Source organism: Anas acuta, chromosome 1, assembly GCF_963932015.1.
Source record: "Anas acuta chromosome 1, bAnaAcu1.1, whole genome shotgun sequence".
Lineage (NCBI taxonomy): Eukaryota > Metazoa > Chordata > Aves > Anseriformes > Anatidae > Anas > Anas acuta.
In genome coordinates, this window is record NC_088979.1 from 189,069,948 (window position 1) to 189,095,928 (window position 25,981).

Sequence of the window (25,981 nt, forward strand, 5' to 3'; positions counted from 1 at the left end):
AAAGTTAGAGGAAGTGGCCTGAAGTTCCTGCCCTTGGCCCCCCACGCAGTCAGTGGGAGCCACCTCTGCCAGCTGCTCACCGGCAGGAGGGCTCCAGCTGTACCGGACAAACCAAGCCCCGGTTACACCCAGTGAAGATATTAATGTCTAGGATGGATTGCTTCACGTTCGTCACTGTTTAATGAGCCAGGAGCTGTGCCACAGGCTGCAGGCGTGCAGGTCAGGGCAGCCTGCATTCATGCTGGAGTAATTACTGTGAAGTTTGGGCAAGCGAGATATATCTACATGCCTAGCTCTCCTTCAGCTCTCAGGGAATCCCAAAACCATTCAGCTAGCCAGATGCCTGCTTTAGGACCTCGCAGAGCAGCTGGCACAGCCCACTGAGAATGGCCAGTAAAATAGTTATTGTTATGGTCACACCCCACAACTGTGCTTAACTGACACCTAACAGTTGATTCTCTCAGTTTCTGAAATAGGGCATAACCTGATTTGAAAGAAAACCACAAATACACCAATAATGTGAGAGTGTGTGTGGTGTTCCCTTGGTGGTTGTTTTTGTTTTTCAAGTCTCTTTGTTTTCATTTGGAACTGTACAAAGAACTGATTTCTGGTCCCTGCTTAAAAGTTATAAAGACATGGTTGAGTATTGCTTTAACTGAGCAGCACTAACTCATAGGAGAAAGTTTAATAAATGCCTTGATTATCCATCTCATTTTTTTGCAGGGGGAAAGCAGGAACAACCAAAAAAAAAGTATACACATTCTACATGACTGTGGGTCAGACTTAGTAGGAGGAGGTGGCATGGTTGTTCCCTGTGACTCAGAAATCTTCACAACCTTGCCAAAGTCTTGGTTCACAAGTCTGACACTGCAGCAACCACAGGAAAGGCAGACATGGTAAAAAGTAAAGTACCTGCAGCTAAAGCAGCCTTGTTCAACATAAGTGTTTACCCAACTCCCCTGAACACTTTCTCCTATTTAGACTGTTTGTCTCAAAGTTACCCATGAGTAGAATATTTCCAGAAGCTGATTAGCTTTTATACATTGACATACTAAGCTAATATATGCATAGCAGAAGCTTCTGGTCTCCAAAAGAGGTATCTCACTTCAACAGTTATGCTACTATTGCGTGCATTTTCATTTGCACTCACCTCTGTGTATTTAAAGTTTCCACATATCATGAAAGTGTTGCAAACTATTTTTTTTTTTTTTTTTTTTTTTGCTATTTGAAAGGGAGAAATTTAAGTCTTCAAATGTCAAGACCAAGCCATCTGGCAAAAACATGCTGTTGATTTCTTCTTTGAATCATACAACCATTCAGCTAATAACGTTAGTATATTCCACTAATTCAACAGTAAAGAATTTATTTCCTGACTCGCAATAGTTTTGCATTAAAAACTGAAATCCACTAGTTTCACCTGCACTTTCAGATTTTAATGAAATGCTAAAATAGTCTGACCAAATCCTGTAATAAAACTTTTGTACAAAATAGGAACCTTTGTTAGTTAAACCGATTTATTTTTAAGTTACATCTTCATTGCACATAGGAAATAGAGGCAAAGGACAACTAGTAGGAAACTTTAAAAAAGGCAGGCTTCCAATACAGAGACTATCCCTGACTTAAGTTTAAATACGCCGTTAAGGTTTTCCTCATGGATATACCACATCAGATTGAGTTTTACTGTATAAGGACTGTTAGAATTCTATTGCTACAGCATTTCATCATTCATCTTCATAAAGCTGTGCGAGTGAAGAGTAGCACCTAAGACTTTAAAAATCACAGATCCTGGGAACTCTTCATTGCAGTCCAAGTTCAGAACTTCAGCAGAGGGGAATCCAGATTTTCTTTGTTTACATCAGGACTCAGAGTGATAAGAGGAGAACTCAAATCAATTAACTGAAAGAAAATAAATGATAAAGTTTAGCTCTTTGTATATTATTAGTGGTGTTAGTCTCTATTAACATTCTAAATTTTCATTTAGAATTCCTATTAGTATCCAAAGTACAGATACAAGCACTGTGCTCAAGCATTAAGGTTCAGACTAGTATGTTTTTTAAAAAAAAAGATCTAGCTCATTCTTAGACAAGCACAAGCTTCTCAAAGCTTCTTACAAGGTAGATATTCCCCATGCTTACCTTTAAAAACCTAAAATGCTTTTAGGTTTCACTACTATGCATATTCAAGTGACACTATCATCCGGGCAGGACAGAGCATTTCTGAACTCCTCTAAACATAGCCCCAAACATCATATGAAGTCAGACTTCTGTGATCCTCTTTTGAGGATGCTTTGAAGTTTTAAAGTGCCTGATATTAAATTGATCCCAAGTACATCTAATGTCAGAGGCTACATCCTCATAGTTACCACCATTCATCTGAAAGCATCTGGAGGAATGCACCTTCAAGCCACTTTTGTACAAAAAAGAAAATTACCAAGAAATTCTTGTCAAATTTAGACTGGGTTCCAACACATCTTCCAGATGAGGAGGGGTTTAGGAGAGGAGTTACACAGGAGAGACAGACTTATAGTCACCATGCCTATTCTACTGAAGACAAAATTCACTTCCTCCTTCAGGAACAGTTTCATTCTTTAACAAATACTTTAAGCATTAGGCTCTTCTCCAGCCTCCTCCTCTTTCTTATTTGCAAACTGTTCACTCAGCTCTAGTTTAGTGCACATAGATTTTAAACATTATGTTCTTTACTGAAGAGCAGATTAACATTCGGTATCTTACTGAACATATTGAGCTGGTATTAATTCCTACACTACTGTAGAGCTGCTCTGCAGACAAGCATATGCAGCCACCTGACGTTTTTCTGCTAGCATATCTGCACCAGTTTGTTATTTTTTTCTCCAGAGGACATGAATACAACTTACCTTTACCTGCCCTGAGAACGTAGGCTTTAGGGGAATAATCTTATTGAACTCAGGTGTATTGGAAAGATCAATCAGAGGTCTACTTTCACATTCCAAAGCTTCTGGGGGAGATTTATCTACTTCAATATCTATCAGTAACACCTGAAAAAAAATAGTTGAAGGTTTTCTTCTGTTTTCCATGCTTCCTTCATAAGCACTTATACAGTCAATTTGGTTTATACAGCTGTAATAATCACACGACAGGTTTAGTTTAAAGTTTGGGTATTTTTCTTGCAGGATTGTTTGCACACATTATGAAAACTCAGCTTTTGTTCTGCCAATGGCTAGCACCACAAACAGGGAAGTTACAGTAAGGCAAAGCAAAAGAAATCTGGAACATAGAACATTTTTTTCCTTGTAAATTAAGTCAAATTTAAAACATAAGAGTAATAAAAATATTTAAGACTTGACTACAATTACGCAATGTTACTTAGCCAATTAAAATATTTAAACAAAATCTGAAGAGCTCCAGACTTTGTTACATTTTGTCTGGCTTAGCTTCTCTATCCATGTACTAAGTAATCCTGTAACAGATACTTCAAGTCTGTCAGTAGGTCAAGCTAATGCAGTAAGAAACGGACACAATAACATGTAATTCATCTACAGCTTTTGTTCTACACCTGACTACTTGGAAACCTATAGCCACATTTTGACAGGTTAATAGGTCTGAACTGGTACATCTGAAAGATTTTTTCCTTAATACCTGTTGAGTGCCAGCTTTCAACATGAAGCCAGATTAATTTTACTGGTAGTGGGGATAACACAGTATTTGCTGGACTAAGTAGGTGACAGGTAACTAAGTGTATTGCTACATGAACTTTGGGGTTTAATCCTTAAGCATTGTATGTAGATTTGCATCGCTGCTAAGCAACTGTATTTCTCTACTTCAGTGCATTTTTTTCCTCTAAAAAGCTTGAGCTTTGTGTTAGGAACCACCCTGTGATGCTGCTTCCCTAACCGTATCCAAAGACTTTGCAGCGCTTATCTAGAAGTTTAATTCCACAACCTGCAAGTATGTGACCACTTGGCTTTGACACAGGATTAAACACTGCATAAACCTAAATGTTCAGTACTAGAAGTAGGCACTAGAGGGTGCACACTTCAAGCCAACCCATTTTAACTGTGTGTACTGAAGTGTTTTTTCCTACTTATCCCTCAGCTTGAATTCATTAATTTTCAAGCAGTTTTAGTTCTGTAGAAAAATGGATTCTAATTTCTTACCTCCTTAGTTTGTTTCTCTTCAGCCAGCTGATCTTGTATTTCAGCCTCTTTTGATTTTTCTTCTATTTCTGTCACAGGTTTTTCTGGTGAGAAGTCAAGCATAAGAGGCAGCACGGGTGGAGGAGATATATCATCTTCTGAGGAAGGTATCTGTGCATCCTTCACCTGTTTAGAACTAGGGAGAAGAACATGGGCTGAGTTCTTTACTCAGCAGGAAGTATGAAAGACAGATAAAGTCAAACTGTTCCTCAAAAGCTGCAGCACCCTAACTTCATTTTCTCTTTTTTCTTTACCCCAAGTTTTAATGGCTATACAGCTTCCCATATTTTGATCCAAAAGCACGCTAGTTCATTGAAAAATACAAAATATCTTGTGCTGCAATAAATTTATAGCCTATAGCAAAGAAGTGAGCTAGGATGGTGAAGACTTTAATCTTAAATTGACATATACATGCTGTCTGTTTCATAGATTGGTTTTTGTAAGGAATTGTAATCTTGAAGATTACAGAAATTTTGTTTTGTTGAGAGAAAAAGACTATTTGGGACATTTAGCTTAAGTAACATGACAAAGTAGGAATGATGCCTGATCTCTTAGTGTTCACCACCACCAAACCTGAAGCAAGCCTGCAAGTGTATATATGGCACTTGTGAGAAGATGCTGAGTTAATAAGAAGGCAATAACATTCTCCTCACAGAAAACCTGCTGTTGCTAACTACCTGCATAGGATTCCCCTTTGTACAAACCATTACATCAATGGAAATCTCCTCAAACTGAAGCTGTCAACTAAATCCTTGACCATTTGACTGATGCTTCCAAGGAATTTTACAGAACCATGAGCGACAGAATGGGACAAAATTAATTTTATCTTCTTAGTCTTCAACAAAAGACATTAGCAAAAAAAAAAAAAAAACACCAGCTAAAACTCTGGTTTTCAGTCAAAGCATCAGACACAAGTTTTAAGTTGCCCACTAGCTCAAGAAATACAAGTAATTCCTATAGTTCTTTAATGTTAATGTTGGTTCATCTGAAGGCTGACAGTATTTTACTAATCACGAGATACACACACACACACACACTTGTCCTATACAGCATCTAAATGCTCAAGTGCTATATTCTCACATTTAGCTGAGAACCCTGAAGCCTGAAAGTCATTAAACTTTATTCAGAGGCAGTTTGCCTACCACACTTAGTTTTGGGGGAATGGTGGTGGTGTTCCTTACCCATTTGTATGTGTCTTCTTGGTAGAAAAGCTAGAGCTTTGAATAGATGCAACACATGGAGAAGATGCCATTCTTGGTGCAGTTCTAGGAGTTGCTGCTGGAAATCCCGAGATACGACGGACAGGTGTGGGTAAGGCAGACTGTTTCAGACTGGCAGGAGTCACGGAGACGGACCTCTCACGAACACCAGAATTCTGAAATACCCCATCTTCTGACGCTTTCACGGGAGTGCTGACTGCCATGGCACTGAGAAAGGAACACACGCTAACCAAAAGCTCCTAGGAACAGTTTTATTCATACAATTTTACCAGACAATAGAAATCAATCAGCCTTTGGTCAATAGAAGAATGGTGATATTATGAAGTCAATAACTACATCACTATAGGGACTTCACTTCATAATCTTTCATGAACAACTCTAGCTTAGCCCTACAAAAGTGATCCTCTTTCTGAAGTGCTTTGGTTGTAGCGTTGTGGTTTTTTTTTTTTTTAATTTTGAAATTGGTTCTGATAACCATTAACACAGCCTAACCTGGAGGGTCTTAAGGGGCTAGAGGAAGTTTCTTTCAAAGTAGTTAGAACTTTTAAAAATTATTGCAACAACCGTCCATGTTGCATTCTAAGTATACTTTGGTACATTCAACCTGGACCTACCTTCCAATTGTGCCACAAAACGTTAATCCAAGAGATGGTGCAACTTTTGGTGCCAACTTGTTTGGTGTTGTATCTAAAAAGAAACACTTCGTTAATTGCTATTCACATTCATATTGGTTTTTATAACTACGGATACCTTTCGATTAAAATACCTGTTTCTACCAAGAGGTAGATAGAAGTATGGTGAAATGAACAACAAGCAATCAAAGGAACATTTAACAGCCAAGTCAGTAGAAGACAGGCCACGTAAAGCATATGCTTACCTCCAGCTTTCACTGGACCCTTCATTTGACTTGGAAGAACAGACAAAACTCTAGACTTGGGCTTCAGAAACAGGTTTCCTTTTATTGCACTTCCATCTTTACTTTGTTGGCATAGCTTACGCAGATTGGGAAGAGAGCTCATCCTCTGAATTCCACTGCCTATGGTATCAGATGACATTGCAGAAGCTGAAGGTTTAGCCAGGCTTACAGCACTAGATTGTTTGGGAGTACTAGCTGATCTTTCTTGCTTGCTGGATCTCTCAGTACTGACAGCCTGCAGAGACGACACCCTAGTAGGTCTGACCAGGGCCAGCCTATTTGTACCAGTTGAAAGTTTAGAGCCACTCACGCTAGCTTTTGAAGATGTGCTTGATTTTCCTGAAATAGAAAGACAACAAGCAGTGATTCAGAAATAACAAGTTTTTGGCTAATCAAAATGATTAAGCTCACACAGGAAAACAGCAATTTATATTCAAACAACTCAGGTTTAAGGACAAAATATACAACCAACAGTTGTATATTACATATATACATATGTACATATAATAGTAACTTACTCCCTGAACACTCCCTGGAGCTCTTCTCACCAACTACCCGAATTACTGCAATTAAGTCAAATAATACTCTTCAAAGAACACCAAAACAGCTAGCAGATCCAAGTTATATTTTCAGCATTTTTGCTCTGCACAGTTGGGATCATTCCCTTAAACAGACATTTAGTGGTTAATGCTTTAAGTTATGCTGATTAACAGCACAACCTGAACTACCCCATGGGTGCTTTTTTCAGTTTTCAGTATGGTTCTTACTTCTTCTACAGAAAGCAACCTACAGACTAGGATGAATCTTGACTAGATACTTCCTCTCATAAAAATTCTTACCAAGGCTTAACTTCTACTGATACCTTATAGTCTGTCCAGAAAAAGTACATGATAAAAATTTGCTGTAATTTGGTATATTGCTACATCTACAAGAAGTGCGGTGACATCTGTCAGTACTTTTAGGGAGAGACTTTTTTCTTGATCCTCTGAGGCTTACTGTAAGGGTCAAATTAATATCCTTACTACAGTAAGGAATAAAAAACTGAATACAACCAAGAGGATTATCTCCAGAGTCTTTTCAATCTGCTTGAATTTTTATTAGTCTTACAGAAACTCAGTTCCTGGAACTAGGCTTTCCATCTCACTTCTGTAGTTCCAGGTGTTTTGTATTGTTTGTTTTCTTTTTTAAATTCAAGTTGGATAAGCTTACAACATTCAGAAGCTCACACGCTTGGCTATAATAAAAGATAGCACACAACAAAAGCCGGTTTCATGAGGCATTGCTTACTTTCTAGCTGTGTCACTCACATGCAGGTATCATGCATACATGAATCTATTTATCACCAGCAACAGAAGTTTAAGATTTTATCTTTAGTCCACAGGGATTTATTTGGGTAGCCTAAAAAATATTATTCTCCACTCAAAACATTTCTTACTGCTTGGATGTACTAGACACCATTAAAAACATTCAAACCCACAGGCCAAGAGACACTTATCTACTTCAGAATTGATTTCTGTAGTAAGAGCATTTACCATTCTTTCCTATGGGAGAAATGGGCAAACTTGAGTTCAGGCTGGAAACTGACAAAGATGACGAGGAACTAGTTTTCGATGGGAGTCGACTGGCAACACCAGGAAGTTTCAGATGTGTTTTCTTGAGATCAGGCTGAATCAGAAGATATCATTTGTGAGCAGAAAGATTATTCAACACATTACTCTGCTATGCTTCTGCTGGGCATTACAGTAATTTGCTTGTGACCATCGGAAAAATTCTTTCCTTAAATTGCAGTTTAAAAAGTGAATTTTCGTGGAAACAGTTCATTATAACTGGGTCATTATATAGAACTGGAATACAAGATCTAGCAACATGATTTCTATTTCTGCCAGAAGCCTAAGTGTAGACTTAAAAGGACTTTCTGAATCTTACTTATCCTCATGTAAATATTATACAGGACTCCTACAACAGAAACTTCTCTGCATTATTTTAATTAAGTAGATGCCACAACACTATGTAACTTTTCAGGACCGTTGGGCTATGCTGTCATGTGAGGGTGGATGAATACCTTCCGTTAAATACACTACCATCTACTTAAAAGCAAGCAAGCTACTGCCACTTACAGAAAGGCCAACTAGATGGCAACCAGTCCCCACGAGTGCAGACACGAGCCAAACCCAACACCAAGTTCCACTGATTTCCATCTCCTGCTACACACCTCATGCCTTCCTCCTACCTTTCTACACCACCCACAACACCCACAAGAAAACTGCAGCACCAAACTGAAAAGAGTATAAAGCAGTACTGCAGCAGAATAGCAGCACGCAGGGCTAAGCAGATGTCTACAGCTGCAAATGAAGTGACAGCTATGGGTTTCCTTCCTTCTAGGAAGTTATAGCAGCCTTTTCAGGTGGTGCTACACACTGCTGCTTACAGCAAACTGCCAATCCCTTATCTGCAGCTCATGCTTTAAAAACAAAGGCAGTGCTTTTTACTCCAACGCATTTTAGTTGCTCTCAAGTATGTTCATTGTGTTATTGACATAGAAGACACAGTCAAGATGACAATTACAGCATAGGGACTACCTTTCCTTGAACCCATCACACACAGAAATACAGCTTTAAATTAGAAAGCAAACTGTATTTTGTTTTCTGTCCTTACAGAATTACAAAGATCAATTTCATATTAAGAACGCTTGCCGTTACCTTACTTGGTGCAGGAAGGACTTTTTTGCCTTGCACTGAGGAACTGCCACTGAACGAAGACTCAAAGACATCTGAAGCAGCACTTGATTTATCAGAAATTAGATCTTCAGATGATCCCACGCTGGTCACATCTCTTTTTGCAGAAGTACTAGGTTTTCCTTGTTTGGGCTGCAAATTTCAACACAACATTTTAAAAGCCGCAAGTGTTTCTAGAAACCACTTGCTTGAGTTTTTGCTCAAGCTGTTTTAAGAAACCAAGACAACAGACAATAAAACAACCACTGAATCCAGTCAAACCCTTACTTAGTCTTTACGCTAATATAGTTTATCTTAGACTAGCAAGTATATTTGGTAAGTTATTAGAACAGCCTTGAACAGATTAGAAATCAACCAAATGACAGTTCTGCAACTGTCATCAGCACACTTCATGAAGTCATGTTTACCTGCATGCTGTAATGGCTGTTCTTTACACCTCTAAGATCTCCATTTAATGCGTACTCTTCTGCTTTATTCTAAACTTGCAAAGGATGAGACTATAATAGTAGATCGCATTATCTGAAGTGCCTATTTAGGCTGGCAATACTGTAAAATTTGGCTACTTAAAGCATTAAGTCTGTGCTTTTTCTTAAAGCACCTGAAGAAAGAAGAAATCTTCCATTTTTATAGGTGATGGAAATTTCCCATTTTCAGTAAAATCTGGATTACATAATGGAACCTAAGTCACAAAATATAGAGCATTAAAATCCAGAAGGTATACTAGACTGGGATTTGTATGCACAGGTCACTAGCAAACACCTGTTACCTTACAAATCTGATAATTTTTCCTAGGATTCCATTTTCAGTTTGTCCCATAGCCACAACCTAAGTCTTATACCACTCATCAGTCCTTCCCACAATTGGAGAAGAGATATGGACAAGATCCAGAACTAAAAAATTCCTGTCATATCAAAATAATTTGCATTTTCCCTTAGCTCCCTTGACGACTTATCAGTACAAACCCATTTTTGCACAGTAAGTTGCAAAGGACAGACAGTAATTTTACAAGCAGAAACAAACCACCAAACAACAGCATTTAAACAGAAGCCAGGAATAAAGGTATTCCCCAAAACAGAATACAATGGAAAAGAAGTTTGCCAGCAGTTATTCTACATTGCCATAATAGGTAAACTAGCTGGCTTCTGAACTATACTACCTGCCCACTTTTCTTTTGAACGTGCAAATTTCCTGCCTGAGGATTTTAAGAAGTAGAAAAACCCCAGAAGATTAAAGTTAACTTATAAAAATAAAAACCTCGTAGGCAGTTCAAGTGTTCCTGTAAAAAAGGGCATGTTTAAGGAAAACATCGTTACCCAGATATGTCTTTACCTTTTCTACAGTCAACATAATGCTCTTTCCAAGAGTAGCTGAAGGCTTAGCCGTTGGCAGTTTGCCAGCTGCTTTCTTATTTTCTTCTTTAGTTTTCTGTTCTTGGGTCAGAGGGGTGCCAGTGATTTTTGCAGGAGATAAATTAATTTTGACGGGGCTTCTGTCTGAAGGAGTATGAAGAACGTACGTTTTGTTACCTGACAAAAGTTTATCTGATCCCTTCTGAAAACCAGGCGGCAGATTTGATGCTGGGCTATCCCACACGCAGTACGTCTCCCTCTTAGCAGCCCTGGGACTTTGCTCTATATTTTCATTTCTCAGTATTTTTAACTTTGACTTTGAGTCCTCAACAAATTTTTCTATAATCTCCTTTTCCTGTTCTTCTGCCTGGCTTATTTTATCCTGTTCAGTCTTACTTCCTCTTTCTATTTGCAGTGCTAACAAGTGCGCCTCTTTGAAAATTTCCACAAATTTCTCTCCTGTCAGTGGGCTCCACATGAGTTTCTCATCAGAAGCAGGTTCACTCTTTTCAGTGCTTCTTTTTGCTTCAATACTGACAGCAATACATTTTTCTTTGTGCCCCAAAGGTCCAACAAAAACTTCATCTTCATTTCCACTATAAAGAAAAATAAGTCAATCAAGAGCTATGTTCTGTGCATGTTAAAGGTATATTTACCTGTATACGCTTAACATACCTTGCAGGAGAGAGTGAAAGGTCAAAATCAAACTTCTCATCAGTCAGAAGAGGAATGTCTGAAACTACAACAACTTCATTAGAATTTTGTCAGTGTGGATTTTCAATAAAAATTACTACATTGTTTTTGTAACTCTGTGAAGCCAATGTCAGATGACAAATGACATTTTAGTTGTCAGGTTTATGTAATTTCTTTGAACATGTTTTTTATTATTTTAAAGGTACAGCTGCAAATATGATCATAATTGTGACAGATTCCCAAACATCATGAAAGATCTAGACAGTAACTTCTAAGCATCCATACCAGGAGCATGGGATCTGACTGTGGGAAAGGGTTATCAGCAGCCCCCAATCAAGAAAATTGAGAATACATAATCAAAAGCTAGATGACAAGCCAGACATCCAGTCAGTCAGTTCTCTTCCAGTTGAGACTGCTACATAACATTAAGACGAGGCAATGAGAAGTTTTCCTGTTAACTAATATATACACAGAATACTAATTGAATCAGCAGCAGGCAGATAAGGAATAGAGAAGAGCTCAGATTGGATATATAGGAGAAAAGTGCACAGAACAAGATGCAAAGCAATTACAAGAGGTCTAACAATCTGAACTGTCTTATTTTTTAATGAGGAATAGCTAGAAAATATCCCATTATCTCTTCCACCTACCATCACTCATGCAAATACCCAGTTTTTCTTCAATCACACAACTTGAGTGACGTGATATTGTTTCCTTTCCTTCCTCCATAGTGTCTAAAAAACAAAGAATTATCTATGCAGTTGGGTTTAAAAAGCAACAATTAGGTCACAGATTTTTTTTTTTTTTGTTAACACCAACTTAGTAAGGAGGTGAACGTTCTGTTTGAAGATCCTGTATCGGGTTTACATAGCAAGGTTTTGATAGCAGGGGGGCTACAGGAGTGGCCTCTGTGAGATGTGCCCAGCAACTGCCCCATGTCAGATACAGGCCAGTTCCAGCCAACTCCAAAGGGGCCCACTGCTGGCCATAGCAGAGCCAGCAGTGATGGTTATGCCTCTGTGAGGGCAGATTTAACAACAGGGAAAAAAAAACAAAAAACAACTGCTACGCAACAGCTGCTGGGAGAGAAGAGTCAGGAACAGCCCTGCAGACACCAAGGTCAGTGCAGAAGGAGGGCAGGAGGTGCTCCAGGTGCCAGAGCAGAATCATAGAATCATGGAATATCCCGAGTTGGAAGGGACCCATAAGGATCATTGAGTCCAACTCCACCATTAAGTTCCATCTGAAGTTTCCCTGCAGCCTGTGGAGCCCCTTCCATCAGGTTTTCTCTCCTTTTCCCTTTGAGGGGTGAGAGTGGCAGATGTGGCAGAGCTCAGCTGGCTAAAACCATCACACACCCCTATATGTAATGGTGAGTGACAGCCACATAAACGTGGCTTACAAAAAAGATCTCACCACACTCTTGTGAAATAAAGTATTTAATTATCTGATTATATATATATATATATATGCACATGTTTAAACATATAGACATATATCCATATGAATACATACCGATAGATATAGACCACATAGACACATACGGTTCTGCAAACACGGCAGTGATACCTAAGACTCGTGAAATTCCTTAAATTAAATTCCTTAAGAACTTCGAGGCTCTACAGCTAGACTCACACAGCTGAGGTGGGCAACGCTCCTAGAGCCCTGTACCAGAACCCCGCCACCCCCCAGGCTACGAGCACCTTCCACAGCTCCGAATTAAAAATAAATCAGCCGGGATATATATAAAAATAATAATAAATAAAATAAAATAAAATAAAATAAAGCCCAGCCTCCCTCAGCGGGCCCTTCTCCACACGGCGCCCCCCGTCCCCCCTCAGCCGCCTCACCTCCGCGGGGCTGCCGTTTGAAATGGCGGCCCCCTCACGTGACGCCCCCCGCGCGCCCTCATTGGCCCGTTCGAACGATACGGCTTCGCCTCGGGGCATTGTGGGGGTTGTAGTTGGCTGTGGTACCCCGGCGGCTCTCACTGTGGCCAGTTTTTAGCAAATTAAACACACGTAATTAGTTACCTGCAATTAGCATGGCTCCCCTGGAGAGTCACAGGGTCATCGGGGGCTGCTGTGGCGCACATGCCCAAGGCGGTGGCTCCTCCTGCTCCACTTGGGCGCACACACCTGGCCGCCCCTCGACACTTGACACCCCTCAGGTTCAGGGGCTTGAAATGGCATCGCCGCTTCTTGTCACCTGCCTGACCCCGGCAGCATGCACACAAGGGAAAAATCCCGTGCAGGGAGCTTACAAGGAGCTATGACGGTCCTGGATGTCAATCCCTGTCAGTGCCAGCTGAAATGGGCTGTCTGATCAATGCGGTAGATTTAACAGTATAGTGATGCCACTAAGAAACACCAGGACAACGCCGCTTGTTAACAGTTCTGACCAAATCGCAGCATGGCTGAGGCTGGCAGGGCCCTCTGGAGCCAGCTGCTCCAACCCCTGCCCAAGCAGGGACACCCAGAGCAGGCTGCCCAGGACCACGTCCAGGCGGCTTCTGAAGTAGCTGAGTCTCTCCTGGCAGGCGCTTGTCAGTGAGGTGGGAATTGTCTGGTTTTGTTGCTTGTAAAAAGGACAAATCTTTGATAATTAAGAATTGCTGTCTTTCAACTTCAGGATTCAACTTTTCTCTCAGGATTTTATAGCTGCTCCCTTTGGTGTTTTTCTCATGGGTCCCTGAATTACTATTACTGATGTAACCATTTGATTTCTATGCTTTTACCTTTCTTCTCTTGCATTGATTTAGCCTAGAGAATGTTTCACCAACAGCTCGACAATGATTATTTTTTAGTAAAGGTGAGCAAGCATCCATGCCTGTATTAACAAAACTGGGCCATGTGCACTATAAAGGATAATACTCCCCACAGAAAATTACGATACTGGATGGGAAAGAGACAGAGAGAGATAGAGACAGAGAGAGAGAGAGAAGAAGAAGAAAATTTGGGAGATCTCAAAAGTTTATTGCATGTTCAAAAATCATCAATCTCATACTTCTAACATTAGGCTTCCACCTACTTATTTTTGCTTAGTTCAGTCAAAAAGTGAAATGACTAAAAAGAAGCAGAAAAATGAGATGAAACTAATGGAGAAAGGGACAAGTAGGCAGCAAGTGGTATAGATCTTAGGACTAAAGTAGGAAAAAAAAAAAAAGATGAAAATTAAAAATATACAGAAAAAAAATAGTGTACAGCTTCTATTGTGGCATCTACCCCTCTGCATATGTTGTTTAAGCATACAGGCATCCAGCTCTTTTTGCAGAATCCAGAAGTTGTAACTGTCTGCATCCTCAGAAGGAGATCTGTAAAAGCTATAACTGATTAAAATCAGTGGAAGCCTATAATTTTTTACTGATGTCTACATTTCTACCTTGAAGTCACTGTAATATTTCTGTTATTCTATGCTTAAAATATTCTCAATAATGAAAAATATGATATCCTCGGTCACTCCACTGGTTACAGGGACACTGTGTTGCTCCTCACATAGCTGTTAGACGTAAAGGGCACATGCATGCCTTTAGAAGCGCACACTGATGTACTGCCTTTAGAGCTGCAATGCCTTCATTTAAAGGAAATGGAGACTCCAAACAGTTTCTATTAAACTGGTACAGTCTCGATGAGAACAAAATAGCCCTTTTTTACAAATGGTATTCATGGAATAGAGTTTTAAGACAGATGAGTGCATGAGTAAACAAGCTCAGTCTCAAGATTTAAAGCATTTAATTCTGTAAACTTGAACATTTATTTTGTATTTTAAATTTTATCTAACAGACTTTCTAGAGTGTATGTGATATCCCAAGAGATATTTGGGCATTGATAATGATTTTAGGAAAACTAAAGGAATCAAATATGATTTGTACAAAAACGCCATGGGAGAGAACAGCAAAAACCTTTACACACGTACCAGAAGTACAAGTTTGGAATTGTCTTAAGTCAACAGCAATTAAATGTGACAATAAGGTTATAGTAACATTTAAATAAGTAGTAAGGTTATTTTATTTATGTAGCATTTTAAAGATAATGCACGATGTTCAGATTTTCTTTTGGGAAAGAAAGGCTTTTGGCTGTTTGTCTAAACTACAAATTTAAATCCGCTCTATTAATGAGCCCTACAAATGCTTGCTGGTCTGTTTGACTTATTATGTTTAAACCATCATAAACCCAGCTAATGATGCAATGCACAATTTTTGGGAGAACTTTTCTATTAGCACAGTCTCTTGTTAATGATGGTTTCTGGTGAGCAGGGAAGAATAGGATGTATGTGACTTATTTATTAATCCTAAATGCCCAAATATTTTGTTTCATGCTGATATACTGGCTATTGACTGCTTACAGAATATGATTGTCTTATAAAAATCAACAAATTATTAAAGAAGATTCATATTTTTCATAAAAATATTTGAATATTAGAATACATCTAAGTGGTGGTAGCTTGAAATTTCACTCTAGGCAAGTTAAACCCAATTACAATTATAGAAAGGAACTAAGTTTTACGCAAAAATAGCCTGTGATCTAATAGAAAGTTCTGAGTTACAGCTCATCCTGCATGTTTCACCAGCAGCACCCTCCATCTGTGCGTTACTTCTGTTGCTATGAATCTGGCAGCATGTTAGCAGCTAGCCACTGTTTATAAGAAGGGATCCCAGCAGCTAGAAGTCAGTCATTGGGATTACTCATCACTTGCCTGGTGAGCTGCTCCAGGGAATTTCTTGAAGAATTGTGTCAAAATTAGCTTTAGAAGACCAGCAATTTGAGAGCTTTGATGGACACATATCAGGCACTCCCAGACCAGCGTTGGTCAAATTGGTGTGCTCGGAAGAAAGATTCTTTTTGCTGGTAGAGTGAAGATTTTCCTCTTTTGTGAAAGGAGAGAAGAGGATAAACAAGGACTACTTCTTCCTCTCTGCGAGAAGAAATCCGATTCATTGGGAACACAATCACCACGATACCATGAATGCTTGCAGGAGGTAAGCTGCATTCACCTCGGGCAGGTAGAAATGGGAAAGCAAAATATTGACAACATTGCCCTCGCAGTCTTAACATAATGCTGCCAGATAATCATGATCTATGTTACCTAGTTTTTGATTACACAGAAGGTAGCCCTTGTCCTCATACCATTGATAAATGTGCATTTCTTATTCCAAAATGAATTCCTGTAAAATCTCAGCTGCAGAACTTCTCTTTTATTGATGAATTACCTTTGCAGATTGCACTTCCACATTTTTCATTCTTTCGGTTCTGACAGCTCTCTTCCAAGAGTGCATAGGTATCTAAATATAGTTTGTATTTAAAGCTCTTTATTTATAGGCTGTATCTGCCATAACATTTTTCTTGGTAACTCCTACTCTTTTGTGATAATGACAGCAGAAAAATGCATGAACCAGAGCTGTAATGCGTCTAATACTCCTCAGACCCCTTCCTAAGATACAGCAAAGTCACAGGCTGATTGATCTCCCTTTGGCGTTCCATTTAAGAGAAACTGTGGGCATTTAACAATTTTCTCTCTAAAAAAAAATTAAATAAATAAATAAATAAATAAATAGCAGGTTCACTGGAGCTTAACAGGCAATTTTTCAGTTGAGATAACAGTAGCTGGAGGTCACTTACTCTAGACTAGCACTTCCACTTTCAAACCATTCGGGAAAGGTGGCAAAGCAATGTAGAATCTGAATCAGAGAGAATAAAATGTTACTTCAGAGAATACTGGAGATACTGTTTGTGTATTTGCTCCTGACTGGTATCGCTGGCTAAAGAATACAGTGACATTGATCACTGGGGGTAATCCCTTCTAAAAAACAAAGAGAGAAACCCATCATCAGAGCAGAATGGGAAACTCTCACAGCATATGCTGTGCTTATTCCCATGGATTAAAGCTTTAGAAATTGTTGTGTTTTTTTGTTTGTTTTCTTTTTCACCGTGCCACTTGCATAATATTGCCAAACATAAGGGTGTGTTTTTTCTCATAAAACTGATCTGTATCAACAGCAGAGAATAAGAGCACTGTGCATCCTCTCAGAAGCCTGTGTCCAATATCTCTGCGTGTCAGTGGGAGAGATATACCAAACGGCCAGTAAATGTTCTGCGTTTCCAATTATGGAAATTCCTTTATTAGCCCCATACACTTTGAAGAGCTCTTTCCCAAATCTAGCCTGTGATTCAACGCACACTCTGGACTCGTTATAAACACTATTGAACTGTTAATAAACAGATTTTTTTTTTTTCTTTTGGTGGTAGGATACATTCGCTGCGTGCTCACAACAGACAGAGAAACAATGCCAACACACATGAGAACTGGCACAGTACCTCTGGGTTCAAGCGACAGCGTGGAGATGAGCTTGCTACAGTCCTTACGCTTTACACAGTGATCGTCATGGTCCTTCTGATGGCAATCTGGGGAGCCTGGACAAGGAAGGATTCATACATATAGTAGTAGCAGTACGCTTTCTTTGTCAAATATTTTAAAAAAAATACTTGTATTGATTATTTGTACCCAGGAGGTACAAAAAGAATGGTCCCTGCCTATTACAGTGTACTTGAAACTGCTTAGACTACTGCTCCTTGTGGAACTGAAGCTGTGAAGCGATTTAATAGGCAATGTACAGAACATGGTGTTGTGAATAATATAACTGTATATAACATATAAACTTGTTTGTATTACCCTTTGCATGTATATGAAACATTCTAAGCATAATACACTCTAGGGAAGAGGAGTTCAACTAATATTTTTATCTGTCAGTGTTTTGTATATCAAAGCATTTTTCCATTTTTTAATCTTGCGTTGTCCAGTCTCTACCTCTGCTAATATTACCTGTCCAAATCCATGGTAAAACATGCTTTATGAACAGGCAACTATCTGCCTTGCCACAACAACATAGGAAAAAAATAAATTAATCAATCAATAAAAACAGCTATCCTGCAGACAAAGGACTTCTGAACAAATCGAATTCTCATCTCAGTTGCTGAAGGGAGTTTATATGGATGACGGGGCTTGCATCTGCATGTGTTCAACTTCTAGTGTAACCTCAGGAATGAACCCATGAAATAAACTGTATTTCTAAGCATCCTTTGTTGCAGGACCACGTGGCTCAGTCTTCAGCTTTGCATGGTAACCTAGCCCTGATGAGCTCAGGTCAATAGATTGGCAGCTCTGAAGGGCAGCGGCTGTTGGGAACAGAATCTGAGCCTTTGGAGCTCAAACTTAGCTTAATTTCTAGATTTCAGCATTGCCTAAACTAACAAATAATATTCAAATAACTAAAGAACTGCAAGACATCTTTAATACTTAGGGATAGATACATGTCTTTAATTAAGTAGTAGCTGCAGACTACTTTCCTCCTTGGAATCTGGGCAGATGGTATGCTTGTAGGGAAAACACTTCAGTCATATTAAAGGACAGAGGATTCTGTCCTAGGAAGTAGCAATACAAAAGAAACAAACAAAAACCACCCAAAGCTTTGGCTGTTACAGCAGACAACAACTCAATGTGAACTCTGAGTGTGCTACTAGAGCCAATAGGGTTTGTGATTGTTGGATGTGTAAAAAGGGGATGTTGGAAATTAAGATTAAGCCGCCACTGTATTCATGTAATTCCTGTAAGCACAATGTACTTTATTCTGATATCTATGCATAACCAGGAGGGGTATGGAAACGAAGATGTTTCTGAGAAGACCTACATGAGTTCCCCAAGGAGTATTCACAAAGCTCAGTGCAGCCCCGAGCAGAGACCCGTGTCAGCTGTAAGGCCAGTGTGGAATCAGTGCTCCTGCAGCCCCCGGTAAACACCCTGGGTAAGGCAGCACCTCTTCGTGGTTTGTGATGAGAGCAGAGCTTTGATAATGCTGCCTGAAGAGCAGCACACATGGGAATAAGAAAACAGATGCTTGGTGTATTAAATACATCGCCATAGAACACACGGGTCCAGTCATAAAGCACGGATGATGAATTAATATTACAAGTGAGAGCACAAGCACCGTCCCTTCCCTTGTTAATGTACCTTTTAAGTACAAGAGGAGACAGAGGGATTTATATGTCCTGACAACCGTGTGAAAAGAAACAGGCTACTGGGGCTGTGTGATGGGCACCGGGCTCAGCACTCTGGATGTTTACCATCATCACAGCTTTTATAGGAGAGAGAGAGAGATGGTTATGACAAGAGGTCAAGGAGTGGTCCCCTATAATCACCTATTTTGAAAGTGATGAAGAGAGCTTCCCCTGGCTTAAGGAGGCACAGAAGGAGGCCTGACGCTGCTGCTTTGAAAACATAACAAAGCAGGAGAACAAGCTTATACTTGAGGAGGCAGATGTAAACCGTGAAGGGTTTGGGAAATAAAACCAGGCAATTCAGGCTTAGGATGACAAGAGAGGAAGCCACTGAACAGAGAAGGAGCAGGCACACTCAAAGGTGAAGGGAATTAACTTGCTGAACTCTTAACCAGGGGCTGAAGCACTTTTTTCCTTTGCTTGAGATTTTGTGCATCAGATTGGCTACTTGTTCTAACAACCTGATGTACAGAATCTTAAGCTACATACACAGCTTTTAGAAACACACATTTTGTTGGTATTAAACACATAGTTCAGAGGTGCACAGGCTGCAGCTCATAAACTGAACTGGAGGAAAAGTAATCTGGAGCACTTGTGCTATGTTCTTCACAGTTGCTTTTGGATACGGCCAGAGCACAATCAGGAGGAATTGGTTGGATGTGCAGGCGGCCTGCTTTCAGCTTCTCTCTTTCCTTGAAGAATCTGTCATCAGATTCTTTACTTCAAGAACCTCTCACATCTTATGCCAAAACGTACATTTCCCCAGCCACACGGTGGGTATACTTCTGACCCTTCACCATCCCACAGGTGAAGGCTGCCTGCAGCCCCCCGAGGGGAGGACGACTGCCTCAGCCATGAGCATGAGGTTTTCCTGAGGGATATATCCACCACGTGCCCAGAGGTGGATATATATACCTGTTACATGATGGACTGGCCAGCAGTTCAGATATCATGTATCAGATCTGCCTAGGCTGAAAGCTTGGCATCATCTTTAACTCACACAGTAATGATTTGCTGGCTTTAGCAAGAACTATAAACTCATTGTAAAATACAGCTTTGTGTATTCTGCTACATAGTCCTCCTCCAAGAAACTCATGTATTGCAAAGCATTTAATCAGGAAAGTGAGTTCTGCAGAATAGGAGGTTTTAGTCATTGACTTTTAGAAGCACAGGCTGCTGGTTTTGTTCAATCCATGTCATGTACAGGCATAATAGTGAAAGGGTGGCACAAACAAAAAGAAACACTACCACACACACACACAAACAGAGCTGGAGGATTTGGCTGCACACCACACACACAAGGCTAGAGCAATTGGCTGCACATCAGAGTTTAGGATTTATTCACTGATTTTGTAAATACTGCAGATATAATCCTGCCTGTGAAGCGCTGGAGACCCAAATAGGGTATTGAAAATGGTTGTTTCCTCTCTCTCACCTTATGATAGAGGATCTGAAAACATGAAAGTTCAGAGGACACAGCAGAACATTCAATGTTTTGAAAACCACCAAATTTTCACCTTCATTAAAAAAAAATCTCTATTTTCTTGAAGAACACATAGAAGTATCTGGAGTTTGAGATACCACCAAAAAAAAGGGGGGTGGGGGAGGGGATCAGCATGAAGTTGAGAAGGCAGAATGTAGCTTTCATAGTCTCCTTATGAAAAGATTGTGTTCATGATTCTTCCCTGCTCTCCTTAGCTAAGGATTGTAATGCAGGAGAGTGGGGAATAATCACTTGCTGCACTGGTGTTGATCACAAGACGTCTCTTTCAGATTCCTCCATAATCATTTCTCAGACTTTGTAACTGAGCTTTGTGGAAAAATACTCTCAGTTATACTGAGGACTCTGAAAGCAATCTAGTACTGAACTTTTCAGAGCTAGGACAGGGCTACGTGTAAGATTTCTTTGTGTGTGAAAGACGGTACAGAATTAAGTTTCCTAATAAATGAAATTCAACTGCCCAGAGAGCCTGTGGTGTCTCCCTTCCTGGAGATACTTAAAAGCCATCTGGACATGGTCCTGGACAGGCTGCTCTGGGTGTCCCTGCTTGGGCAGGGGTTGGAGCAGCTGGCCTCCAGAGGGCCCTGCCAACCTCAGCCTTTCTGTGATTCTGTGAAATGAAACAAAGAAGTCATATTAAAGATTATTAGCAGAACAAATGGTACCACCCTGAGAGAGAACATGGCAACTGGTGGCTCACTTTTGCCCCAGTGGCTAGCCACGTTTTTTGACAAAGAAGCAGAGTCGCACTTGGTGGCTAAGGCAGTGCTGGGAACAGTCATGGAAATGCTGGGACATCTAGGGTGATCTCTCTTCCACTGCTCCCATGCTGGCTCTCCTGATTTGGCACATTAATGTGGCAGAATGCTACCCACTTCTTTTTTAGATTACTGCTCTGCAAATTGACTCGATGTAGCTAGTCCAACGCATGCTAGGACAAACAAGGAAAATTGTGAGAATGTGAATCAAAGAGGAAATCAGACCACGGCCTTCCAGCCAGAGCAATGTTAGACTGGCTTACATGTACCATCAAATAGCATCTTAAGCTGTTAAATGTATCTAGGCTGGCTTGGATGCATCAATACCTTAAGCTACAAAGTGTTAAATATTTTTTCTCCTTAAACTTTTGCCATGCTGAATAGAAGGGGTAGTTGATTAACAGTTAAATTATAGGCATAAACTTAGTAATATTTAATGTATTCAGAAAGACAGAAATTTGCAGGGTCAACAGAATCTACATTTATTACTGTTTGAATTTTTGTAAATAAGTTGATAACGCAGTCACGACTAGGGGAAAAATGAGGTCATGTAGGGTGATGGCATAGTCCCCCTCCATCAACAGATCCAAATCACCTTTCTGATGGAATGTTATGGTATCTACAGCTCTTGAAATCATTCCCTGTAAATCCACCCAGGAAAACAGCTCCCACAGTAAATCACTTTCATAATTTAACTCAGAACACATGACAACAGTAACGAACTACTTATGGGTTCTACACTGATGAAGTAAACTCACTAGAATTAAAAACTGAGAACCCAGGTTTGGAATGTGTGTATCGGTTATTACACAGTGATCTTTTCATTAATATTTCTTTTATATTAACCAGACCAGACTGATGATTTATACATGTTCAAAAAAGGCTGTAGTTTAAGCATACCTGTCTGCTGTTATTCTAAACTACTCAAACCAATGTCAGCAGTGGAGCCAGCAAATCTGATGACATACTCCATGTACCAACTGGACTGTCAGAAAATGAAAACAAGTCTTTTATTTTCCACAGTCATTCTGCCATGCTGATGTTACTCGTATTTTATTTCAGGAAGACTCAAGCCCTGCCTAAGCTCCATCTCTTAATAATGCCTCACATTTCCTTTAGAAATGATAAAACATTCTGTAAAACCATTTTCATATCAAGAAACCAGCACACCCACTTCTCTTGAATATTTTATTTTGATAAACCTCGTCATTTCCTTGGTATTTGCTAAGTATTGGCTATATCTTAGAAAAAATGGCTGCAAAGGACCTCTAACCAATTCTTTAAGATCTCTAATTGCAACAATCCAGAAGAAGGATTTGAACCCATAATAATGTCCTAAGAATGCTTCCATCACAGGGCTACAGTACAAAAAACCTAACAACTCAGAACTTCAGGAAAAAAATACAGAGAAATATACAGTTTTATACATGTCCCAGAAAAAAAAAAAAAAAGCATAACAGTAAACTACAGACTGCTACCTAATTAGGACAGTCATTTGTCTTAATCAGGGTGCCTGTGATCAAATGATACTCAGGGCACTCGGACCTGGTGACTGCTGGAAATCAGCATTCTCTTTAGCTGCCTTTGATGCTCTTTCCTAACAGTGATTCTGCCAAGCAAAATTATTTCAACAATTCTTTTGGAATGCCATGTAAATTATATCCACAATGTAAAGTGAGTAAATCTATGGTGCAAACTTCTCTGTGAATTCTGTACCTGCAACCAAGCTTTCAGATGTCACCACTGCCACTCGGTGTTAGACAGTAAAAGAAGCTCTCATTATCCTTTAAACCTAACACTAAAATAACTCAGCAGTACAGCAGTATTTCAGCACTACACTGCATCCGATGACATCAGATTGTCTGGTGCTAACACCATCCATACTGACCTTAATCATTCCTCAGCACATCACTGAGACCCCTGCTCCACATTGCTGGGTGCAATGATGCACCCCCATTCCTTTTCACAAACGCTGGGCAATGACTGTCCCATTAGTAGAAAGACAGTACTGAAGACAGTTTATAGAAACTTTCCATTTTCCTAGGCCATCAGCAATACTTCACACTACAGAGACAGAAAAATCTGGCAGTAGTATCATTAAAATGATATTGTGCATCAAATTCAGGTATCAAATCAAGGTAGGGTTGATAAAAAATATCTGAAACCTGTGGAGGGATAACAGAACATTTGCTGAAAAAAAAGTAAGTACAAATTTCCAAACTTTCTGTTTACGATCAGCTTAAGGTTCTGGCAAAAGTCATTTTTTATCATTAGGAAAATGGACAATTTGTCAATGGCAAATTCTGCTTAGCACAGCCAAACTAATCTCTGTGCTTAGGATACAGCCCGGATAACCCCCACATCCAGGCTTACTCAGTTAAAGCTCAGATGTAACCAACAACTCAGTACTACACCACATTGTCTTGAGATACAGAGTTGCGAAGTGTTTTTACATCTTAAGAAGTCCACTTTTTCCTTCAAAATAAATTTATTTCCACATTTTCGCTAAACATCTTTTGTTGACATTCTGCAAACAATACTGTCTAATAAGGTGCCCATTTTTTCTTCCTGTGGAGTAATCTTGTACATCTGCAGGAAAAAAAAAAAAGAAAGAAAAACATGAAAGCTGTGGCAGGAAGAAAAGTCCATTGCATACATTTAAAAAAAGTACACACACACACAGATTTCCCCCTTGAAAATCAAAATGAATCTGGAATTCATTTTTTATGTTTCAATTTTCTGACAACATTAAGAATTTGGTAACTTAGAATTTGTGATGTCAGACCATTAAGACTACAACTTTTTTTTCCAGAGTAAAAAGGCGTTATAAGAAAAAGTTGCATGTAAAACAAGTTTTCAGTCATACTAAAGAAAAACAAACCCTATGTGAATTATGTAAATTGAGGCATATAAATAGACAATTATGTAATTTATTTCTTTTCTCTACCCCAGTCACCTCTTTTGGTTACATACCTTTTTAACTTTGGCAGTGTCTGTCAGTTGGGAAAGTTCATCTAGAGCAACCTGTTGGCCTTCTACATGAGATGCTATATCCTCCAGATTTAGAGGTTTTTCTCTGTCTACAACCAGAACAATGAGTACCGCTGTGTCACTGTCTGAAATGCCAAACTTTTTAAATGCATCTGAAATCTAAGAAAAGATGGAAAAGATCAAAATACTGCAAGTCATTTTCTCACTACATCTAAACAATCTTTTCAGCTACTGGATCAAATAAACCCGAAGTATAAATTAACAAACATTTTATGATAATGGAATTCTGATGAGTTTACAAGAAATAACAGCATATTAGTGTTAATAAAAATAACAGTAACTTTTATTAGTATGCCAGGTAAACTGTTAGGTGGATACCTGTATTTAGTCTGGCTGCAGGGATATTAGCAAGCTTCTTTGGCAAAAATGATATTTGATCAGTAAATCTTACGTTGTTGTTTGGTGAAAGGCTGAAAATAATTTCTGCGTTGAGAGATCTGGTCTTCATTTTACCTATCGTTTGTAGATGAACTGCTTTGTTGGCTGCCACAAGAACTTGAAAAGGATCTACGATCTGTAAAACATGACATAAATTAAACAGAAATTCAACACAATATTTTGAACTCTGAAAAAAAAAACCTGACCAAATAACTTTGATGGCTTGAGTCTGTAATTTTAAGAGTGAACAATTAAGTGTACTGCATGTTTTTAGCAATTCTTGTTCTTCCAAAGCGAATGGGATGGCTTACTGAGAGGGGCAATGCTTGACGTAAAAATAATGATTACACTCTCAGTCAGATCACTGGAATCTTATGAAAAAGAATCACGTTAATAAATCTCCTATGGGTAAGCTGACAGATTCAAATCTTTTCTTCCTTCATGATTGCTGCTTTGCTAATTCTACTGACAACAAACAATCAGTTCAGAAAGTAGCCAGGCGTTTACACGAGCACTAAGGCTCCGCACACCATTGATTTTTGACAAGAGCAGCGCACAGCTCGCACTACATTTTGCAGGTGGAGCTACATTTAAATAACTCCAGGAAATCAGATGCCACGGGAACCAAGAAGACAGCTTTTTATGCCTCTCATCCTTCCCGGGCAGCATGTTTTACACAGAGGAGCCCTCGCACGACGCTGAAGGGCCCCGCGGGGGCAGCGGGCCCGTGGCGGCCCCGCCATGGCGGCCCCTCCGCACCGCCCCCCGCTAGCACCGGGCCCCCCTCACCATGGCGGGGTTGAGGAGCGCTCCTTCCACGGCCCCCTCCATGGCTTTCCTCCGCAGGGCGGCCGCGTTTTGCACGCCGGTGAAGAGGAGGAGGGCGACGCTGCGGCCGGGGAAGAGCTCCAGCTCCTGCTGCAGCTCCAGCCCCGCCTCACGGGGCGCCTCCATGCCCGAGGCTGGGCGGCCGGGGGGCTGCTGCCCGCAGGGCTGTGGGACCCTTTCGCCCTTTTCTCACAGCAAACAGAGCCCTCGCTGCATGCACCCGCCTAAGGGTGCTGGTGAAGGGGGAAAAATCGGCTGCGGCACCCCTAAAAACCCCCGATCCGCCTGCAGCACCCCGCGCCTGGCTCCTCCTTTTCCTCCTCCTCT

The 25,981-nt window shown here is 40.0% G+C and overlaps 2 protein-coding genes across 3 annotated transcripts; both read right to left on the reverse strand.

Moving 5' to 3' along the window:
- Positions 1-1,496: 1,496 nt before the first annotated feature.
- On the reverse strand, positions 1,497-13,010 carry GTSE1 (G2 and S-phase expressed 1). 2 transcript variants are annotated; one of them, XM_068669718.1, is made up of 12 exons: positions 12,938-13,010; positions 11,738-11,821; positions 11,070-11,133; positions 10,375-10,990; positions 9,010-9,177; positions 7,843-7,975; positions 6,272-6,649; positions 6,009-6,081; positions 5,356-5,601; positions 4,136-4,310; positions 2,876-3,016; positions 1,497-1,896 (listed from the first exon to the last, which is right to left on the reverse strand). In XM_068669718.1, exons 2-12 carry the CDS (start codon positions 11,814-11,816, stop codon positions 1,813-1,815), a joined length of 2,157 nt encoding a protein of 718 aa, XP_068525819.1. In that variant the 5' UTR covers positions 11,817-11,821; positions 12,938-13,010; the 3' UTR covers positions 1,497-1,812. The 2 variants fall into 2 exon arrangements, with proteins under 2 accessions (XP_068525819.1, XP_068525820.1); XM_068669719.1 differs by lacking the exon at positions 12,938-13,010 and adding an exon at positions 12,534-12,558 and having other exon boundaries at positions 11,738-11,820.
- A 9,561-nt stretch (positions 13,011-22,571) lies between these two features.
- Positions 22,572-25,964, reverse strand: TPRKB (TP53RK binding protein). The gene is made up of 4 exons (XM_068669722.1): positions 25,616-25,964; positions 24,840-24,962; positions 24,371-24,547; positions 22,572-23,986 (listed from the first exon to the last, which is right to left on the reverse strand). The coding sequence occupies exons 1-4, from the start codon at positions 25,778-25,780 to the stop codon at positions 23,903-23,905; spliced, it is 549 nt and encodes a 182-aa protein (XP_068525823.1). The 5' UTR covers positions 25,781-25,964; the 3' UTR covers positions 22,572-23,902.
- Positions 25,965-25,981: the final 17 nt, after the last annotated feature.